Source organism: Nymphalis io, chromosome 21 (genome assembly GCF_905147045.1).
Source record: "Nymphalis io chromosome 21, ilAglIoxx1.1, whole genome shotgun sequence".
In the NCBI taxonomy this organism is placed as follows: domain Eukaryota; kingdom Metazoa; phylum Arthropoda; class Insecta; order Lepidoptera; family Nymphalidae; genus Nymphalis; species Nymphalis io.
The window spans coordinates 367342-384506 of record NC_065908.1 but is presented as its reverse complement, the minus strand read 5'-3'; the positions used below and the strand labels follow the sequence as shown (position 1 = coordinate 384506).

Here is a 17165-nt window from a genome sequence, read left to right as displayed (position 1 = left end):
ATACATTAATTCTTATAGGATCACTTTCTGTTTAGAATCTTAATCTATATGAATGTTGAATAAACATATTTTTATTGGCATATATATGGCATTTTTGAGTTATTTCAAGAGATTATTTAAGTTTTTGGTTAAGTCTTGCAAACTTACTTTAAGCCAGACATACATCATGTTAAGCTATTTTTTTAAAACAGATTTAGTATTTGAATAAGCAGCATTGATAAGAGAATATCTCAATATAATCAAAACAATATATAGCATTGATAACATCAAGTTGGAGGAAGTTTTTGAAATAAGTGATTTGGGTGTCATTTTTGATGACAAGCTTACTTTTGTCCCGCACTTCAATAAAATAATTACGAAAAGTTCCAAAACGTTAGGATTTTTAATTAGAAATGGTAAACACTTCACGAATAACACGAAAAAAATAATCTATAACGCTTACGTGCGTAGTGTACTGGAGTACGGTAGTGTTGTGTGGAATCCTTGTTACAATGTACATCGTCTGCGTATAGAGAGAATACAGAAGCGATTTGTATATCATCTATCCAGAAACAAAAAAACCTCATACAATAAATCTAATAAAAATTACAGCAATCTCTTGAAAGACTTTAATATGGATAGTCTCTCTGTACGCAGACAATTATTAGATCTCTCTTTCCTATTTAAGATAATTCGTAACGAGGTCGACTGTACTTACTTACTTGAAAAGATATACTATCGTATTCCAAGGCGCAATGTTCGTAGTTTTCTGGGCACTTTTGATGTCAGAATATCAAAAACGAAATTAGGATGTAATGCACCAATGCCTAGATCATCACGGTTGTACAATGGTTTTTGTCAAGATCTAGATATTTTTAATGATTCTGCCATGATTTATCGTAAACGGGCGCTAGAATTGTTGAGAGATGCAAATAAATAATAAATAAATAAATAAATAATAAATAATGTTATCTTAATTTTATTTTGTATTAATTAGTATATTTTTAGTAATTTTTTTGTAACGTAAACTTTGCATGAATTTAATGAATTATTTAATTTTAATTTGTACCTATATCAATTTCAAACTATTTGTGTTATTAATTTTAATTTTATTAAGTACATGTTTATTTTTTTATGATCTTTAATTTGTACCAATTTGGACTTTTTTTTTTTTTAATCTTTCTACTCATGTTGCTATAATTATGTGTTAATGTATTTTTAAAACAAATATTGTAATTGTTGTGGCTACTTTAAAAAGCTTCACATGTTAGCTATTTTCACTAAATTGTTTTACATTTGTCATTAAAACATGTAGTAGCTACTAGTGGTCCTTAAAATAAATAAAAATAAAAAATAGAACCGACACGCTGGTCAAAATACTGCAAAACACATCCCGCAAGTGTTTTCCGCCACAGAGAAGAGACAACGCACCAAAACTCTCTGCTGAGACACTCGAGCTCATGAGAAAACGACGAGAACTACCATGGTTTTTGTCAGATAAGGCCTTAAACCGAACAATAAAAACGCTGACGCGACGCGATCTCCGACGCTCCAATACCCGTGCCATCAAGGCTGCGATTGAGCAAAATCGGGGATCGAAAGTGTTCGCTCGCAAGTTTGGGAGGCCGCGTCTGACAAAACTTAAAACTGAAAATGGTGGGGTCGTTACCTCTAGGCCTGAGATTATCGGAGAAGTAGAGAGGTTTTATGGGCAGTTGTTCTCTTCAAGATATATTTAAGAGTATTGATGACCAGCGCGCCCCTCTTATGCGCCATTACTCCGAGGAGCTCCCGGTCGTTGACCAAGGAGAGATTAGGGCGGCTCTAGAACAGCTTAAAAACAACAAAGCTCCGGGAGATGACGGAATCACAACAGAGTTGCTTAAGGCAGGGACTCCGGTCCTGAAAGAGCTAGCAAGCCTCTTTAATTCCGTCATCCAACATGGCAAGACCCCGGAAACGTGGAGCGGGAGTGAGGTGGTACTGTTTTTCAAGAAAGGTGATAAAACCCTCTTGAAAAACTACAGACCAATCTCCCTCCTGAGTCACGTGTATAAGCTGTTCTCAAGAGTCGTCACGAACCGTCTCGCCAGACGACTTGACGAGTTCCAGCCCCCAGAGCAAGCCGGCTTTCGATCAGGCTACAGCACCGTGGACCACATCCATACTGTTCGGCAGATTGTGCAGAAGACCGAAGAGTACAATCAGCCGCTGTGTATGGCATTTGTGGACTACGAGAAAGCCTTCGACTCCATCGAAACCTGGGCAGTGCTCGACTCATTGCAGAGATGTCATATCGACTGGAGATATATCGAGGTACTGAGATGTCTGTACAACGCCGCTACAATGACTGTCCACATCCAGGACTGTAAGACGAAGGCGATCCAACTGCGCAGAGGGGTGAGACAGGGGGATGTAATATCCCCGAAACTGTTCACCAACGCGTTGGAAGACGTTTTCAAAACGCTGGATTGGACTAGGTATGGAGTCAATGTAAACGGCGAGTACATCTCACACCTTCGATTTGCCGACGATATCGTCATCATAGCAGAGTCGCTGGAACAACTCACCGAAATGCTGCGTAGCCTAGGCGAGTCTTCCCGGCGTGTCGGTCTCGGTATGAACTTGGACAAGACCAAGGTCATGTTCAATAGGCATGTCGTGCCGGGACCGATATACGTCGAGGGGAAACCTCTCGAAGTTGTTAGTGAATATACCTACCTAGGACAGATAATACAAGTCGGTAGGAACAACTTCGAGAAGGAAGCCGATCGAAGGATTCGCTTGGGATGGGCAGCATTTGGCAACCTTCGTCAAGTCCTCAAGTCGTCTATACCGCAATGTTTGAAGACGAAAGTCTTCAACCAATGCGTCTTACCTGCCATGACATACGGTGCCGAAACGTGGACACTAACTGCGGGACTAGTCCACAAATTCAAAGTCGCTCAGCGTGCTATGGAGCGAGCTATGCTCGGAGTATCTTTGAAGGATAAGATCAGAAATGAGATTATTCGGAAAAGAACCGGAGTCACCGACATAGCTTGCAAAATTAGCAGGCTGAAGTGGCAGTGGGCTGGTCACGTATGTCGTAGGACCGATGGCCGTTGGAGCAGACGAGTCCTAGAGTGGAGACCGCGAATCGGCAAGCGCAGCGTAGGGCGCCCTCCAGCCAGGTGGACCGACGACCTTAAGAAGGTGGCGGGCACCAACTGGATGCGGAAGGCGGAGGACAGGGAGCTTTGGCGCACCTTGGGAGAGGCCTATGTTCAGCAGTGGACAACGATTGGCTGTTGATTGATTGATTGATTGATTAGTATTTGAAATTAAGCGTTCTATTTTTTTCATTACTAATCTTATTTCATACATTCGCGTAAGTGAAATCTATAGAATAAATCTATTTTAGAACTGTTGTTAAATATTTTTGTTTTTTTTCGAATTTCTTTTACAAAATTCTTAAAAGCAAGACCAACTCATAATTAACGGATTTCCGGCAAAAACGGAGTTGCGATTTAAGCATTTTTAATTAAGTTTTATTCTTTAGGTTACAATATTTAGGTTAGAATATTTTTATGCAAATTTATTATCTATTTAAAACTACGGGTATATAAGTCGATGGCAGCAAAGTAAATACGGACATCTACATAATAGTAATTTTTCAGAAGAGCACATTAAGAAAAAAAAGTTACCATTTCGACATTTATGTATCAATCAACTTGAAATTTTTCGTGATGATTTAAAATAACATTTTATATTTATTTTGTAACGGGTTTTATCGCTATTTCGTTGTTTTTTTTTAAATAATGTAGATGTATTTTTTTACTTTGTAAAAGCCTCAACGTAAAAGAAGATATCTGCCTGATATCCGTTTATTCGTTGTAATCAAAATAGAGCTCATTCTAATTAAAATATTTAATAACTTAAGGTAACAACCTCCAGAACTATTTTTAAGGATATTTAAAGAAATCTCAGAGACATAAAAACAGTATTTAACATTTTTATACTAAAATTTTGTAGATGTCTTCATTTACTTCACATATAACATTTCACATAGCTTCATCTACGTCTCAGTTAAACTCATTTAATTTCCTAAACCACACAAATTAATTAATATAAATAAAGTATAATGCTAACACACAGATAAAAAAAAGAATATCACTGTTTCTTAAAAGTATAATCACCCTTTAAATTTGCAGAATATCAGGCTATTTTTAATCACTCTTATAACTTAAAGAATTCACTAAAAGCGGATTTATAGTGTGTCAGTAATAAAAACCTTTTTAGTTTAATTTTCGTGGGATATAAGTATTTATTGGTTATCGCTGCATCCAGATCTAGATAGGGCAACATACAATTAGCCATGAGAAAAACAAAATTGCCTTAAATCTATTCCGACATATTTTAATGTCTGTCTCTGTGCTTTATTTATTGACTGCAAACGATACCTTCATAAGAAATTGTATCCTTTTAAAACTGAAAGGTAAATCTGTATTAAAAAATAAGTGCTTATGATTAACTATTAAAAAAAACGAGTAATTATAAATTTAACAATACAATGAGAAGAAAATCTACGCAAATAATGGATTATTTTAGAACTAATTTGATTACCATAAAAAAGCTTATAGTAAGTCACCTTAAATGATACACATATGATACCGTGGCCGCTTTTTTTATCTTTTCAAAAAAAACAATTCTGGCATACGTGATTGTTGCTTAACTTTAAACCTTTAGGCAGCACACGCAACAGAAACTCTCAAAAAGAATACATTTTACCCGTTTCTGCAACATTTTTTTATTGATGCTTAGCTACTATTGGTTTTAGTTTGATTTTAAATATAATAATAACCTTTGATAACGGGGCTAATCAACACTAACATATTATTAGGTATTTTTTGAGATTAGCGCGTTCAACCAAACAAACTCTTTAGTTTTATAATATTAGTAAAGATTAGTATAAAATAAAAAAATCTTATAACTAAACAATTATTATCATTTTCAAACTACTTCTAATGGAAAAAGAGATCGAAACGTTAACGATGAGGTGCGAATAAACTAAGTTATTATTTAAATTCTGCGTCGTCAACTGCTTTTGATTCTCCTTCGCTACAGTGTTTGATAATTTTGGGAATAGTCATGGTAGGTATTTTGATAGACACTAATATTTTAAGGACACATAAATGTAGTGCTATAAATAATATAATTTTAACAAAAAGTGCGATAAATTAACCGCGTACCCGCGTAACCGCGTATGCGCAAGAGTGTGATAAGTGACTGATGTCTTTGTTTGAGGTTCAATTATCTGTGGATACTCCGAAGTAAAGGCGGACAAATCCAAATGTCCGTTTCTACTGCGACGATTTTTAAAATTCGAGTGTAGATGTATTCATTTACTTTAATACAGACTTGTAGATAAGGTTAATATAAGCTTATTTTCGTAAAAAAAAGCATTTTCACAAAAATGCAGATGTCCGTATCTACTTTGCTGCCATCGAATTATATTATATATATATCTAGTTTTCAAAACACTAAAATCATTATCTAGTCTATTCTCACAGCCAACGTTAGGAAGTTTGTAAATATGTCACAGAAAAAAATATTTTTTTTCTAAACAACAATAATTAATACTCAACATACAAATACATGTGTTGTATAAATATACACGTGAACTTAAGCGAAGAGAAAATTGTTTTGAAGCATATTTTGTTAATTAGGCTGTGTAATTACTCGTATACCATTTAACGATATATGAGATCAGCGTATCAGCATTCCAATTTCATAATAATTTTAGACTTGGCTCAGACTTCTTGCCAAGACAAGCGTATTAAGGCAACAAGATCTTGGTGCAAATAGACACGACGTTGAATGTCGAGTTAATTTATTTGCAACCAGAAAATGGAATTCAAGATATTTCAGCGAATGAATAAGTCAACCACATGTGGTTTCTAGAAATTAAGGCGAGAACCGGCTCTTACTCAGCATTTAGATATTTACATACGTGTGTTACCTTAATTAATTATTTTAGTTATTTCGTTTGTACAGCTTTATACTGAAGCTTTAAGTAATAAAAACCACTTGAAGATTTTATTTTTATATAAAAATTTGTATGTAAGACGGTACATGAGCAGGAGGATCACTTGATGGAAAGGACAACCACCCCCCATGGACACCTGCAACAGCCGAGGGCTTGCAGGTGCGTTGCCGGCCTTTAAATTAAATATATTTGATATTTATTTACACAATATAATTCTGAGAGCACTTTATATTCATATTCGATAAAGTTGATATTAAGTAATATTAAAATCAGTCTACGTGTCGCGTAGAGCATGTGTATTTTCTGATACGTGTAACTCTTGACTTTGAATATGACTTAGTGATTTATCATGTAAAGCATATTTATTTATTTTTATTCTTATTTAATAGACCCAAACAGTACATAACAAATTTTGTAAATATCAGATATTAACAAAGCATTACCAACAAAAGTTTCCAATGATTGACTAACACATAACAGGCGTAGATGCAACAGATAACAGATAAACTTATCAATCAATTAGAAATTAGGTCCAAAAGAGAGAGAGAGAGAGAGAGAAAATGTCATATTCATTCAATGACAATTAATGAAATCAGTACCATTAGTCAAAATATTTTTGATATAACAATTAAATTTGTCAAGAGAGAAATGAAGTATATCACAATCTAAAAACATCTGGTTATACTTATTACAACTCATATTTAGAAATTTTTTTTTAGCTAATTTAGTTACAGGAACATAGAATGTTTTCTTACGTCTAACACTGATACACGGACAATGGAAAAACAATTTAGAGAGTAGATAGGGCGAATCAATATGATTATTTATAATTTTATATAATAATTCCAGATCTCGTTGAGTGTACATCGGTATAACAAAATTAGTATTTTCATTATAAGTTGACTTTGATGTTATGTCCCTTGTACCTGTAGTTACACTGGTTTACTCCACCTTCTAACTGAAATACAATAAGCATTGCATCTGGTACCTACCCAGATGGGCTCGCACAAAGAACTACTGACAAGTAAATATCTATCAAATACAAAGTAGACTATAAATTTGATTTTTTCAATATTTTAATTTTTATTAAAATATTGTATTTATTTTACATAATCTAACCGGTTTATAAAATAAACCGTTAAATAAACTGTTTTATGGAGGAGAGGCTGCTTGACCGGTAGCCTGCTGTTGCTGCTGGTGCTTTTGCTGCTTCGTACTGCTTTTATTTATTTGTTCACTCATTGTGACACTGCGTTCAGGGTTTGCCCTATCCTGCTTATCTATTTACATCTATCACTTAATTTTAACCGATGCCAACTCGCTTACAGCTAACTTATTATTTTTATTTGTATTAATGTTAACTTAATTGACCAGATACTATCAGCGGCCCACACCCTGTTTTTTATGTTGTAAATTTTATAATTTTATAACGAGTTTTATTAATGTAACGGTCTTGGTCGAACGAACCCGGTACACACGAGAACCCCGTGACAACTATCAATATTTATTTAAGTAATATTTGTATATTTACTTACGTGGTGGATAATCGTGGTAGTTAATTGTAGTGTAATGGGCAAATGGAGAAGCAGCCAAGAGCGATATTGCCCATAGAGAGAGGACTATTCGTAGCGCTCGCCGAAGGCCCGCTACGGCGTAGATGTGTAGCGGGTGACATATTGCCAGGTAGCGCTCGAGGGTGAATGCTACTATCGTCAGCACCGACACATATGATGCCCTGTAAATAAAATTAAACAATTAAAATATGACAATGTAATTGTCGTTAATTCATTTACACCTTAGGTTGTATGGATAAGATCAGGTTAAGTTGTTATTATTTAATCACATAGAAACAATTGGATCGTGTTTCGTTACGCATGTGTATAAAATTATTTGTTATCGGCTCGCGATTAGTTTGGTATTCGACCATTGGAATTGAGACACACGTGGTCCGCCCGTTAGCGGTAGTGTTGACAATCCTGACAATTTTCGTTAGACGTTACGACGTGATGTTACTTTGATTTTTGCTCATCATACCTTTGTATTTTAGAGATTTAATATTCAACGACTATAGTAATTGAATAAATAATGAGTGCAAAGATAGATACCATTTCGAAAAGTCATTTACATATTAGTCATATGTAGACATACCTAATCTGCTAAAATCAAGAACCTCCCTTTTATTTATATAGTGTTAGTCGGATAATTATTGTTCAGAACTTCACTGCGCTTGAGAACTGACATTTTCGATTTACTTTGACAAAATTTCATCCCATTCTAATAGCGCGTGGACAAGGTCACTATCAATATATGTTTGCTCTTAAAAATCTCAATAACTTTTATTTGTATTTTGGTGTTTTAATAGTGTGCACAATACAATCCAATGAATACGATTGGACATGGAACTTTATTATTATATAAGTTTATTTTTAGGACAGATATAGGCTATATTATAGTATTTTAGTATAACAGTAACAGCCTGTTAATGTCTCACTGCTGAACTAAAGCCTCCTCACCCTTTTGAAGAGAAGGTGTGGAGCTTATTCCACCACGAAAATTCAATAGTGCTTGCCCATGTTTGTACTCACGATCATAGGATAAGATTCACGTGTTTTAACCACTGGGCTATCTCGACTCATTCTATTTAGCTCTAAAGAAGTCCCATCCTAATTTCGTTAGTGTTTGTAGTTTTTGCATATTGTTTAGTTTTTATTTAAAATGTATATTAGAACAATGTTTTTAGTGTATGTTTTTTTCTTAAATAGAATCAAATGTGTCGTGATTATCTTATGTTACATGTTGTTACAAAATGTACAATGTATTTAATACATAACAATTTTCACACCACCAAAATCTTAAATAATTGCGTTGATAATAGATCGCTGCAGCAAAGGGTTTCCAATCTCGAGCCTTTAATTACTATTCATGAACAACGTAGTTTCTGTACACAGACACAAAACCTCTCAAATAATAGTCTGTTAGCCACAAACAAAGCCTTTAAGATCGGCTTCAATGCTGTTGATGTAAACGAGGTTATTATATATAAATACCAATTTCCTTGTAAACTATAATCAAGACGATGATTGTTATGACAGTTTGCCTGTTTACATGTCATAAAAGGAACATGATCAAGTATGGTTACTTGCATATCGTTGTAACTTCTAAGGTTTTATAAGGTATTATATAAATTATGAAAACTTTTAAATTAGTTTTTTTTTAATCACTCATTATTATTACTATTTATTATATTATCTATGGTTAAAGACTTTTAAATTTATAGGGTATTTCGATTTTTTTTATATAAAATAGGAAGGCGAAGGGGCCGATGTATATATATATGTATGTATATATGATGTATATCACCTGATGGTAAATGGTCACCATAGCCAATACGCCATCAACCTTGCGAACAAAGATGGTTCACTCACCTTTTAAACTGGAACACAAATACTAACTTTTCTTGTTTATCGGTTGTTTATGTAAAATTTTGACTGTTGTTGTGAGAGTTCACCATCCACCCACTTATTTAATACTATCAAAAGTTACCTTATAAAGTTAAATAAACATATAATTATGTAGAAATGTGCCTTTTTCTAGTCAATTACATAATTAATTTATCAAATTTAATTACAAAATGATATTATTAAAGAAAAACCTTTTTGTATTATTTTAAAATTATAAATTTTTCTCCTAATTCTTTTGCCTCGATCTTATACATTCAATGGCTACTAAGTTTTTCTGACTGTTCAGATGAAAGTAGATAAAAAAACTGTAAACAGGCATTCAGAATAAAGGTAATCTTTTAATTCGGACGCGGATTATCTGTTCTTGACAAATGACAATGTCTTTTACCAGGTCCATTGTCGGATGATTTATATGGAATTTGAACAGTGGCTTGCAAGAACTAGGTGCCGCTTCTATTGGCCCAGATGTTAGAACAACCGTATCTTATTCAAAGATTGTGGGTTCATACCCGGGCAAGAAACTCTGAATTTAATTGTATTATTCCACATTTGATGAGAATAAAGTCCTTTTAATAATTAGATTCATTCGATACGTGAAAGCTCAATAAAAATTCAAGTTTAGATTTGAACCAGAGATTTTTGGCTAAATTATACGAGTATATTCACTGAGCCATCGGCTTTAGAATAATATATTGAGAAAATGTTAGCGTAGCTTGCGAATGTGAAGTTGTTTCTCGAGCTCTCGGAACCAATTTTACGAAAGAATTTACTTGTGGAATTCAACCCAATCGAATTCATCGCGAAGTTATTAGATTTATAAATGAGAATAATACGTTTACGACCAACGTTGAGTTACATCGTGAGCATCGTTTGATCCGAAAATAAAGAAACATTATATGTTTAAAGAATAAAATTTTATAAAGAATAAAAGCTAACTTGATAGCTTCGTTGCATCAATTATCGAGTAAATTTTAACGGAAATTATCTTCTAAAACTTAAAGATATGAACTATTTATAATAAATGTTTCCTTAACTATAAATTATAATGACTAAATATGTATAACTTTAAAACTCATCTACTCGCATTGTGGAATGTTTATAACAAAAACAAATATACTTACCAACTTTTACTTGTATAGATTTTTGATCAAATCCTTCTTTTTATTTTAAACATCCTTAAGAGGTGATGAGGCATTTGCCCAGCAGTGAACTTTTTTATAGTATAAGAAGGTGGACGAGCATGAGGTAATAAGTGGTCGCCAAAGACAATAGACATTGGCATTGTGAAAAATGTTAACCATTGCTTACATCGCCAATGCGCCACCAATCTTGGGAAGTAAGATGTTATATCCCTTGTGCCTATAATTGTACTGGCTCACTCACCCTACAAACCGGAACACAACAATAACAATTACTGCTGTTTTGCGGTAGAATATCTGATGAGTGGGTTGTACCTACCCAGACGGGCTTGCACAAAGCCCAACCACCAGTGAACTTACTTTGATATTTTTTTTGTTTTATCATAATAAAATATATATGAACTTTTACTCTTTGGTCAAATCCTTCAGCGTCACAGTTATAATAAAAATTCAACCAAATATTGCATAGATAAAAAAATGTTTTATATTCTTACATAAGAATCATATGTTTACATAATAATAATTTACTTTGAAGATTTAAATAAATAATACTAAAAAAGTAAGTAAAGTAAGAGCTTGTAAATAAATGTGGAACTGCTGGGCTATAGCCTCCTCTCCCTTTTGAGACGGTTTGGAGCTTATCTCACCACCCTGCTCCAATGCGGGTTGGTTGATACACGTGGTACATTTTTTCCAGTTCAATCGCAATTAAAATTCTGATAATAACATTTTCTATTATGATGAAACATGTTATAATAAAATTATACTCATTCAAAATGAAATACTCACGACTTCATTACAAGACAAAATATATTGACAACTGGAGAACGAGTCCCGCTGAGTTTCCTTAAATAGTTTTTATATTACAACGATTTTTCATCAACATTACAAAATAAAATTCCGTCTCTTGGATAAAAACACGCAAGTCAGACGCATCTAAGGATGTTACTTCACTAGTCTTGGCGCAGCTTTGTTCGACATCTGACTCTAGAAAATTTGAAAAGAATGGTGGTCTTATGTAAAACTAATCACGCAAGCAAACACACTACGCCGACTGAAGTGCCGCTACAATGTACAAAAATGATTCATAACTTTGTTAATATACCTTAAACTTATATTTAATGAAATCTATTTTATTCTCTTAAGCACAAGATTCTGAGTAATCGCTTATAAAATCTGACATCACTTAGCTCATATAAAATAATATAAAACATTTTATTAATAATACTGGACAAGTTTTATATTAAAGCAAATTATAAGTTAAGGTCAAACATAAAACGATAATCTAAATATATATATATAATATATATAATAAAACGATAAATTATGTCAACTAGTTATGTTTAATCGCAATAAATGGGTTCTTAAGAATAATTACAGCGCATTAAATAGAACTGCTCCAGCACTCTCTGTTCTTTATTATCCGATAAAATTAAGTTATCTTTTAATTCCGGTAAAACATCAAGGCGAAATGTAAAACGATAAAATTATTTAAGTAATACGACTAGTATTACTCGGTGCCTGGGTTGGGTATAGGCTTCTTATAGGCTTGTCTGGGAAACAGCGAGATAGATACTATGGCAGCGTATTTGGACTAAGTTCGTTTTCAATCAAATGCAATTAATTTATTATAAACATAATAACTATTTTGTCACTACATCACAAATACTCGTAAATATTTTAAATAAAATTAAGTAAATATTAAAATGTGCTACAATACCTTACAAAGGTGCAAGCCACAATATACATATTACTATTAAAATCTAAAGCAAAATATGATTACTATTCAAAGAGTAACCAACCAGTTGTGTAACTTTCTTGAATCTAGAATAAGACAGCTCTTTAATATGGTCACCTATGCTATATGTTTGAGCAGAGGGCTGTTTTACACGGTGGCATGTACAATATGTAAGGATATAATATAAATGATACAATATTCTACTAGTGTTAAAGTAATTGTTTTTAAAAATCTTAACGAAACATGCTGCTTCGTAAATATTTATACATAGCAACTTTAATAATTTAAGAATTTTAAATAAAGGCTTTTTATTTTATTTTTTATGTAATCGAAAGCAATCTGGCAGGCGGCTCACCTGATGTGACTACAATAGAGGTATATTGCCGGCATTTAAAAAATAACTAAGCTCTTTTGTTGCAGGTTCCCGAGTCACGTCGGTTCGGAAAAACTGCCGAGTAAGTGGCATATTTACTAAACTGCCTTTAGACCTCGATCAGGATCAATAACGATTTAAAAAAACGTGGTAAAATCTAATCTCATGCAAGTGTATGAATAACTTGCTTAATACACTTTTGTCTCCTATAACATGATAGATTACCTTTCACATATTCTAGAAAATGTGTGAATCATGAGCTTAAAGAAAAACGGCTTAAGGGATATCGTGAGAAAGAAAAATGTGACAAGACACTTATCACAGATTCCTTTTATATATTAAAAGAACATGTAATTCACTCTGTCACGTCAATAGGCTAAATTTAAAGCGAGTGAAACTGGATAACGCGGCCATTTATAAATATAATATTATATTAAGTACTAAAACCGTGAAAAACAAACTCAGGTTCTCATATACAATATTAGTTAGGTTTTTTAGCGTTAATTAAATAAAAGTTAAGGCAAAAGTAAATCCGTTGAGATTCTGTTACTAGGTTTAGGTTTGCCGAATATGTGGTAGTTTTTATTTTGACAATGTATTGATTAGTAAGTGCATTTATTTAAATTTATTTAAATATCTTGAGAGACATTTCATGTTGCACGCGTAATAATATATTTTTTAGCTTTTCCAAGAACAAAGCAAGCAGTAGTACAGTAGCAGCCTGTTAATGTCCCACCGCTGGGCTAATGTCTCCTCTCCCTTTTGAGGAGAAGGTTTGGAGCTTATTCCACCACGCTGCTCCAATACGTGTTGGTAGAATACACATGTGGCATAATTTCAATTAATTAGACACATGCAGCTTTCCTCACGATGTTTTCTTCACCGTCAAGCACGCGATGAATTATAAACACAAATTAAGCACATGAAAATTCAGTGGCGCTTGCCAAGACTTGAAGCCACGATCATCGGTTAAGATTCACGCGTTCTAACCACTAGACCATCTCGGCGTTACAAAGCAAGCGCCACTCGTTAATACCATAAATATAATAATCACAAGAAATGAATAGAACAAAGCGAAAAGTTTTTGACATTTCAAAATCAGATTCGACGAATTTTAAGTCTGTTTGCACAGAAAAGTTCCTGGAACTTTGAAAATTTTCTCGTCGTAAATAAGTAGCTTATGCTCATTATGTAAACAGGCACAAACTTACAATTGAGGTTAACATAGCCAGTATGCGTGAGTGGACTACCTCGTTGGTCTAGTGACTCGGACCCGAGGTCCTGGGTTCAAATCCCAGGTTGCACCAATAAAAACTTATTGGGTTTTTCCGACCAAGAATTTCAATACCAGTCCAGAAATTGGAAATATACACTCCCATGCCATGAAAGCTGAACTCTTTCCAGTTGGGTTATGATAATGAGGGAATAGAAATTGTACCTGTGTTTCCGCACAGATCTATATAATATGCGCAGTTGACGAATCTCTCTTGAAATACGTATTATACGTAGGTTGACTGTATTGTATGTTCTAATTAATTGCTGTCACAAGAAACATCTTAGATCCCATGGTTAATGATTAATCGACAGTGGCAAGGAGTACAGTATCTACTTCTCGCAGTGACAGTGTCTTTGGATGAAGATTACTACTGACTATCAAAGACCCTCACATTAAGTAGTAATATTCGTAAGGATTGCTTGCTTTGCTTCCTAATATAATTAGAAATATATAAATATAATTCCATTCATTGAAAAGTATGTCTAATGATGATAAAATATATTCTAAAAGGGTAGATAGCTGGAATAATGCAAAGGGTGTCTGATTGCTTGTGAATTCAAATCCTGAACGTAAGATTTATATTTAATTATCTGGCTATGGGTTGTACGGCTGCCATCTCAAGCCAATTTCAACTCAAGGGTCATTACATTTAGGCTTAAAATAGCAAATTCTAAACTGAATTCGAGGTCGTCACAATAAATATATTGTGTTACTTTTGTGAAGAAATCCTTAATTGCAGAGTTGAGTTAAGATGGTGTTTTCCGCCACCCCTTGAACAGCTCCTTGACTTTACTACTTAACCTTAACTTCTCTCCGGTGTAAGATTGCCGTCTCATCTGATTATGAGAATAAGGAAATAGAGTGCACCTAAGTTTGCAAATACTATTATACATCCTGGGTAGTTAGCTAATCCGCCGCCGAAGCCGAAATCCGGTAAGGTATGTTAGTAAATTCGCTAATGATAAGCGAATTTAAAATTGTTGAATGAGGAAGAATCGTTAGAAGTTAGTCGAATCGCCTATCACAATGTTTTAAAAACCTTTTGTGTGGTGCAAAAGCCTTAAGTTAAGTTACCCTTACTAAGTCCACCCTTGTATTCAAAGGGTGAAAGACACATTGAAAGCCATTTATGGATTGGTAAATTAGACTCGCAATTTCAGTTCGAATCGAAATGGGTATCCATTAGTTCGATATTCATTCGCTTGAAACTTTAAAGCATTTTAATCCTAATGCAATAAATGTGTATTCCAGCTATTTGACGTTTTGTGTTTTACGGATTAAATGAAGGTAGAACGAAAAACAATAACTTCATTCCATTTACTGTGTATATTTAATTAAGATTTGACTTTCGTTAAAGCTTATAATCAAATCGAACTTCTATTACTACAACTAATACTATATATATAATATTAATACAGAGGTGATAAATTATAAAGATATACTTGTAGCAAGTGTATACAAGTGCTCTAAATCCTCCTTAGATGGTGGGAGACATTTTTGAAATTTGTTTTGAAAGAGAAAAAAAACAAAACGTATTTTGAAATGAACAACAATATCTGAATATAATTTAAGGAGTAACTATAAGGCGGACAACGGCGTCAATCACGGAATTAAAAATAATAAGACAAAATCTTTCACTGATATTTGTTTCGAGGACGATATGGGCAACCTGATTGTAAGCGGTATAAACAACTCATAAACATTGTCAATATATATATTAATCATCCCTTACTTCTCCAATGCGCCACCATCCAGGGGAACTAAGATGTTATCTCCGTTGTGCCTGTACACAGGCTCACTCGCCCTTCCAACCGGATTCCAACAATATTATAATATTGCTGTTTAGCGTTAGTATACGTGATGAGTGGCTGGTACCTGCCCAGAAGGTTTGCACAAAGCCCTACCAATTATTAAAGTTAATATAATTTTGTGAGGTTCACATTATTGGCGACGTAAAGGTCACAAACACCCTCGAGCCTTTACAATTGCGTCGAGAGATAGCTGCGCTCAGAGTTTTCTATCGACTGTATCACGGCGAGTGCTCTGAGAATTTCTCAGAAGAAAGATTTCTCATTTGCTCTGAGAAATTATTCTCTCTAATTCCTGCTTCCTTCATAGATCTACGCGTGCTGGTTCTCGATGTCACCGCCTAACTGTGATATCAATTCAATCGCGCACAAAGAAATTTGGCAAATCCTTTCTTTGTCGCACTTCCAAAAAATGGAATTCCTTACCAGCTCACGTGTTCCCCTTCTCTTACAACCCGGGTTCCTTCAAACGAGGCGTGAAGAGGCATCTTGCGGGCTGGCAAGGCGGGGGCGGCTATTGCAGAACATTCTTCCCGACTGTACTGGCCGTCGTCGCAACTGGACTCTACTACCACTTACCATCAGGTGGAGTATAGTAAGTAAGTAATTGTAACTTGGAACCCTTTATTTTAATAAAAATGATATTTCTAATAATCGAAGTATCTAATTAATATACGCAAAGTATATAATATATTTTTATTGATAGGTAGACTTTTGTGAAATCCTAATAATTGACTTTTCAATTAGATTATTATCGGGTGGCTAAAAACAAAATGAAAATTTACCTAAAATTAATTTATATTTCCTTTTGTAAATTCTATCGAGAAGAACCGGCGAGAACTCAGTAATTACTTTTCTGATAATTAAATTACATAGATAGTTGAAAACTGTAGAATTATTATTTACAATCAATTTACGCTTTCTTATTAACCGTCAAAAATCTACCACCAGTTCAGAAAAAAGTCAAAGACTTGAGAAGACTCATCTATAGAAACTCAAACTCATTTAGATTTTTTGTTACCAATAAATATTATGTGTATTTAGAAGTGGCAAGCAATATTTTTTGGTGCTTGCCCGGGGTTGAACCCGCAATCAACTGTTAAGATTGACGTACTGTACGAGGCATGCCTTTTAAGTTTTGTCGTTTGAAGAAAAAACACAACTAGAACCTTATAGAACTTTTTATTGTTTTTCAAAGTATTCACCACGTAGCTTTTCCATTCGCTCAAACCAGTTATTATAACATTTATTCCACTCTAAAGTGGTGGTGTTCAAAATGGCTGACTTGAAAGCGTAGTCGACGCTTTCAAGTCAGCCATTCTTCTTCGGTGAAGACGCTTCTTCACCGAACTGGAACCATTGA

At 34.0% G+C, this 17165-nt stretch overlaps 3 protein-coding genes across 3 annotated transcripts in view; all 3 read right to left on the bottom strand.

Annotated features, from left to right (window-relative positions):
- LOC126776693 (prolyl 3-hydroxylase sudestada1) overlaps positions 1 to 17165 on the bottom strand; it is a 382982-nt gene that overhangs the window by 142479 nt on the left and 223338 nt on the right. The window lies entirely within an intron of this gene.
- The window catches only part of LOC126776707 (neuropeptides capa receptor-like), a gene marked incomplete at its 5' end in the record, with an annotated part of 85208 nt that overhangs the window by 23301 nt on the left and 44742 nt on the right, over positions 1 to 17165 (bottom strand). Inside the window, one exon of the mRNA XM_050499340.1 lies at positions 7543 to 7742. Coding sequence (XP_050355297.1) covers positions 7543 to 7742 — 200 coding nt within the window. The remainder of the gene's footprint in view (positions 1 to 7542; positions 7743 to 17165) is intronic.
- The window catches only part of LOC126776699 (uncharacterized), a 150287-nt gene that overhangs the window by 104180 nt on the left and 28942 nt on the right, over positions 1 to 17165 (bottom strand). The window lies entirely within an intron of this gene.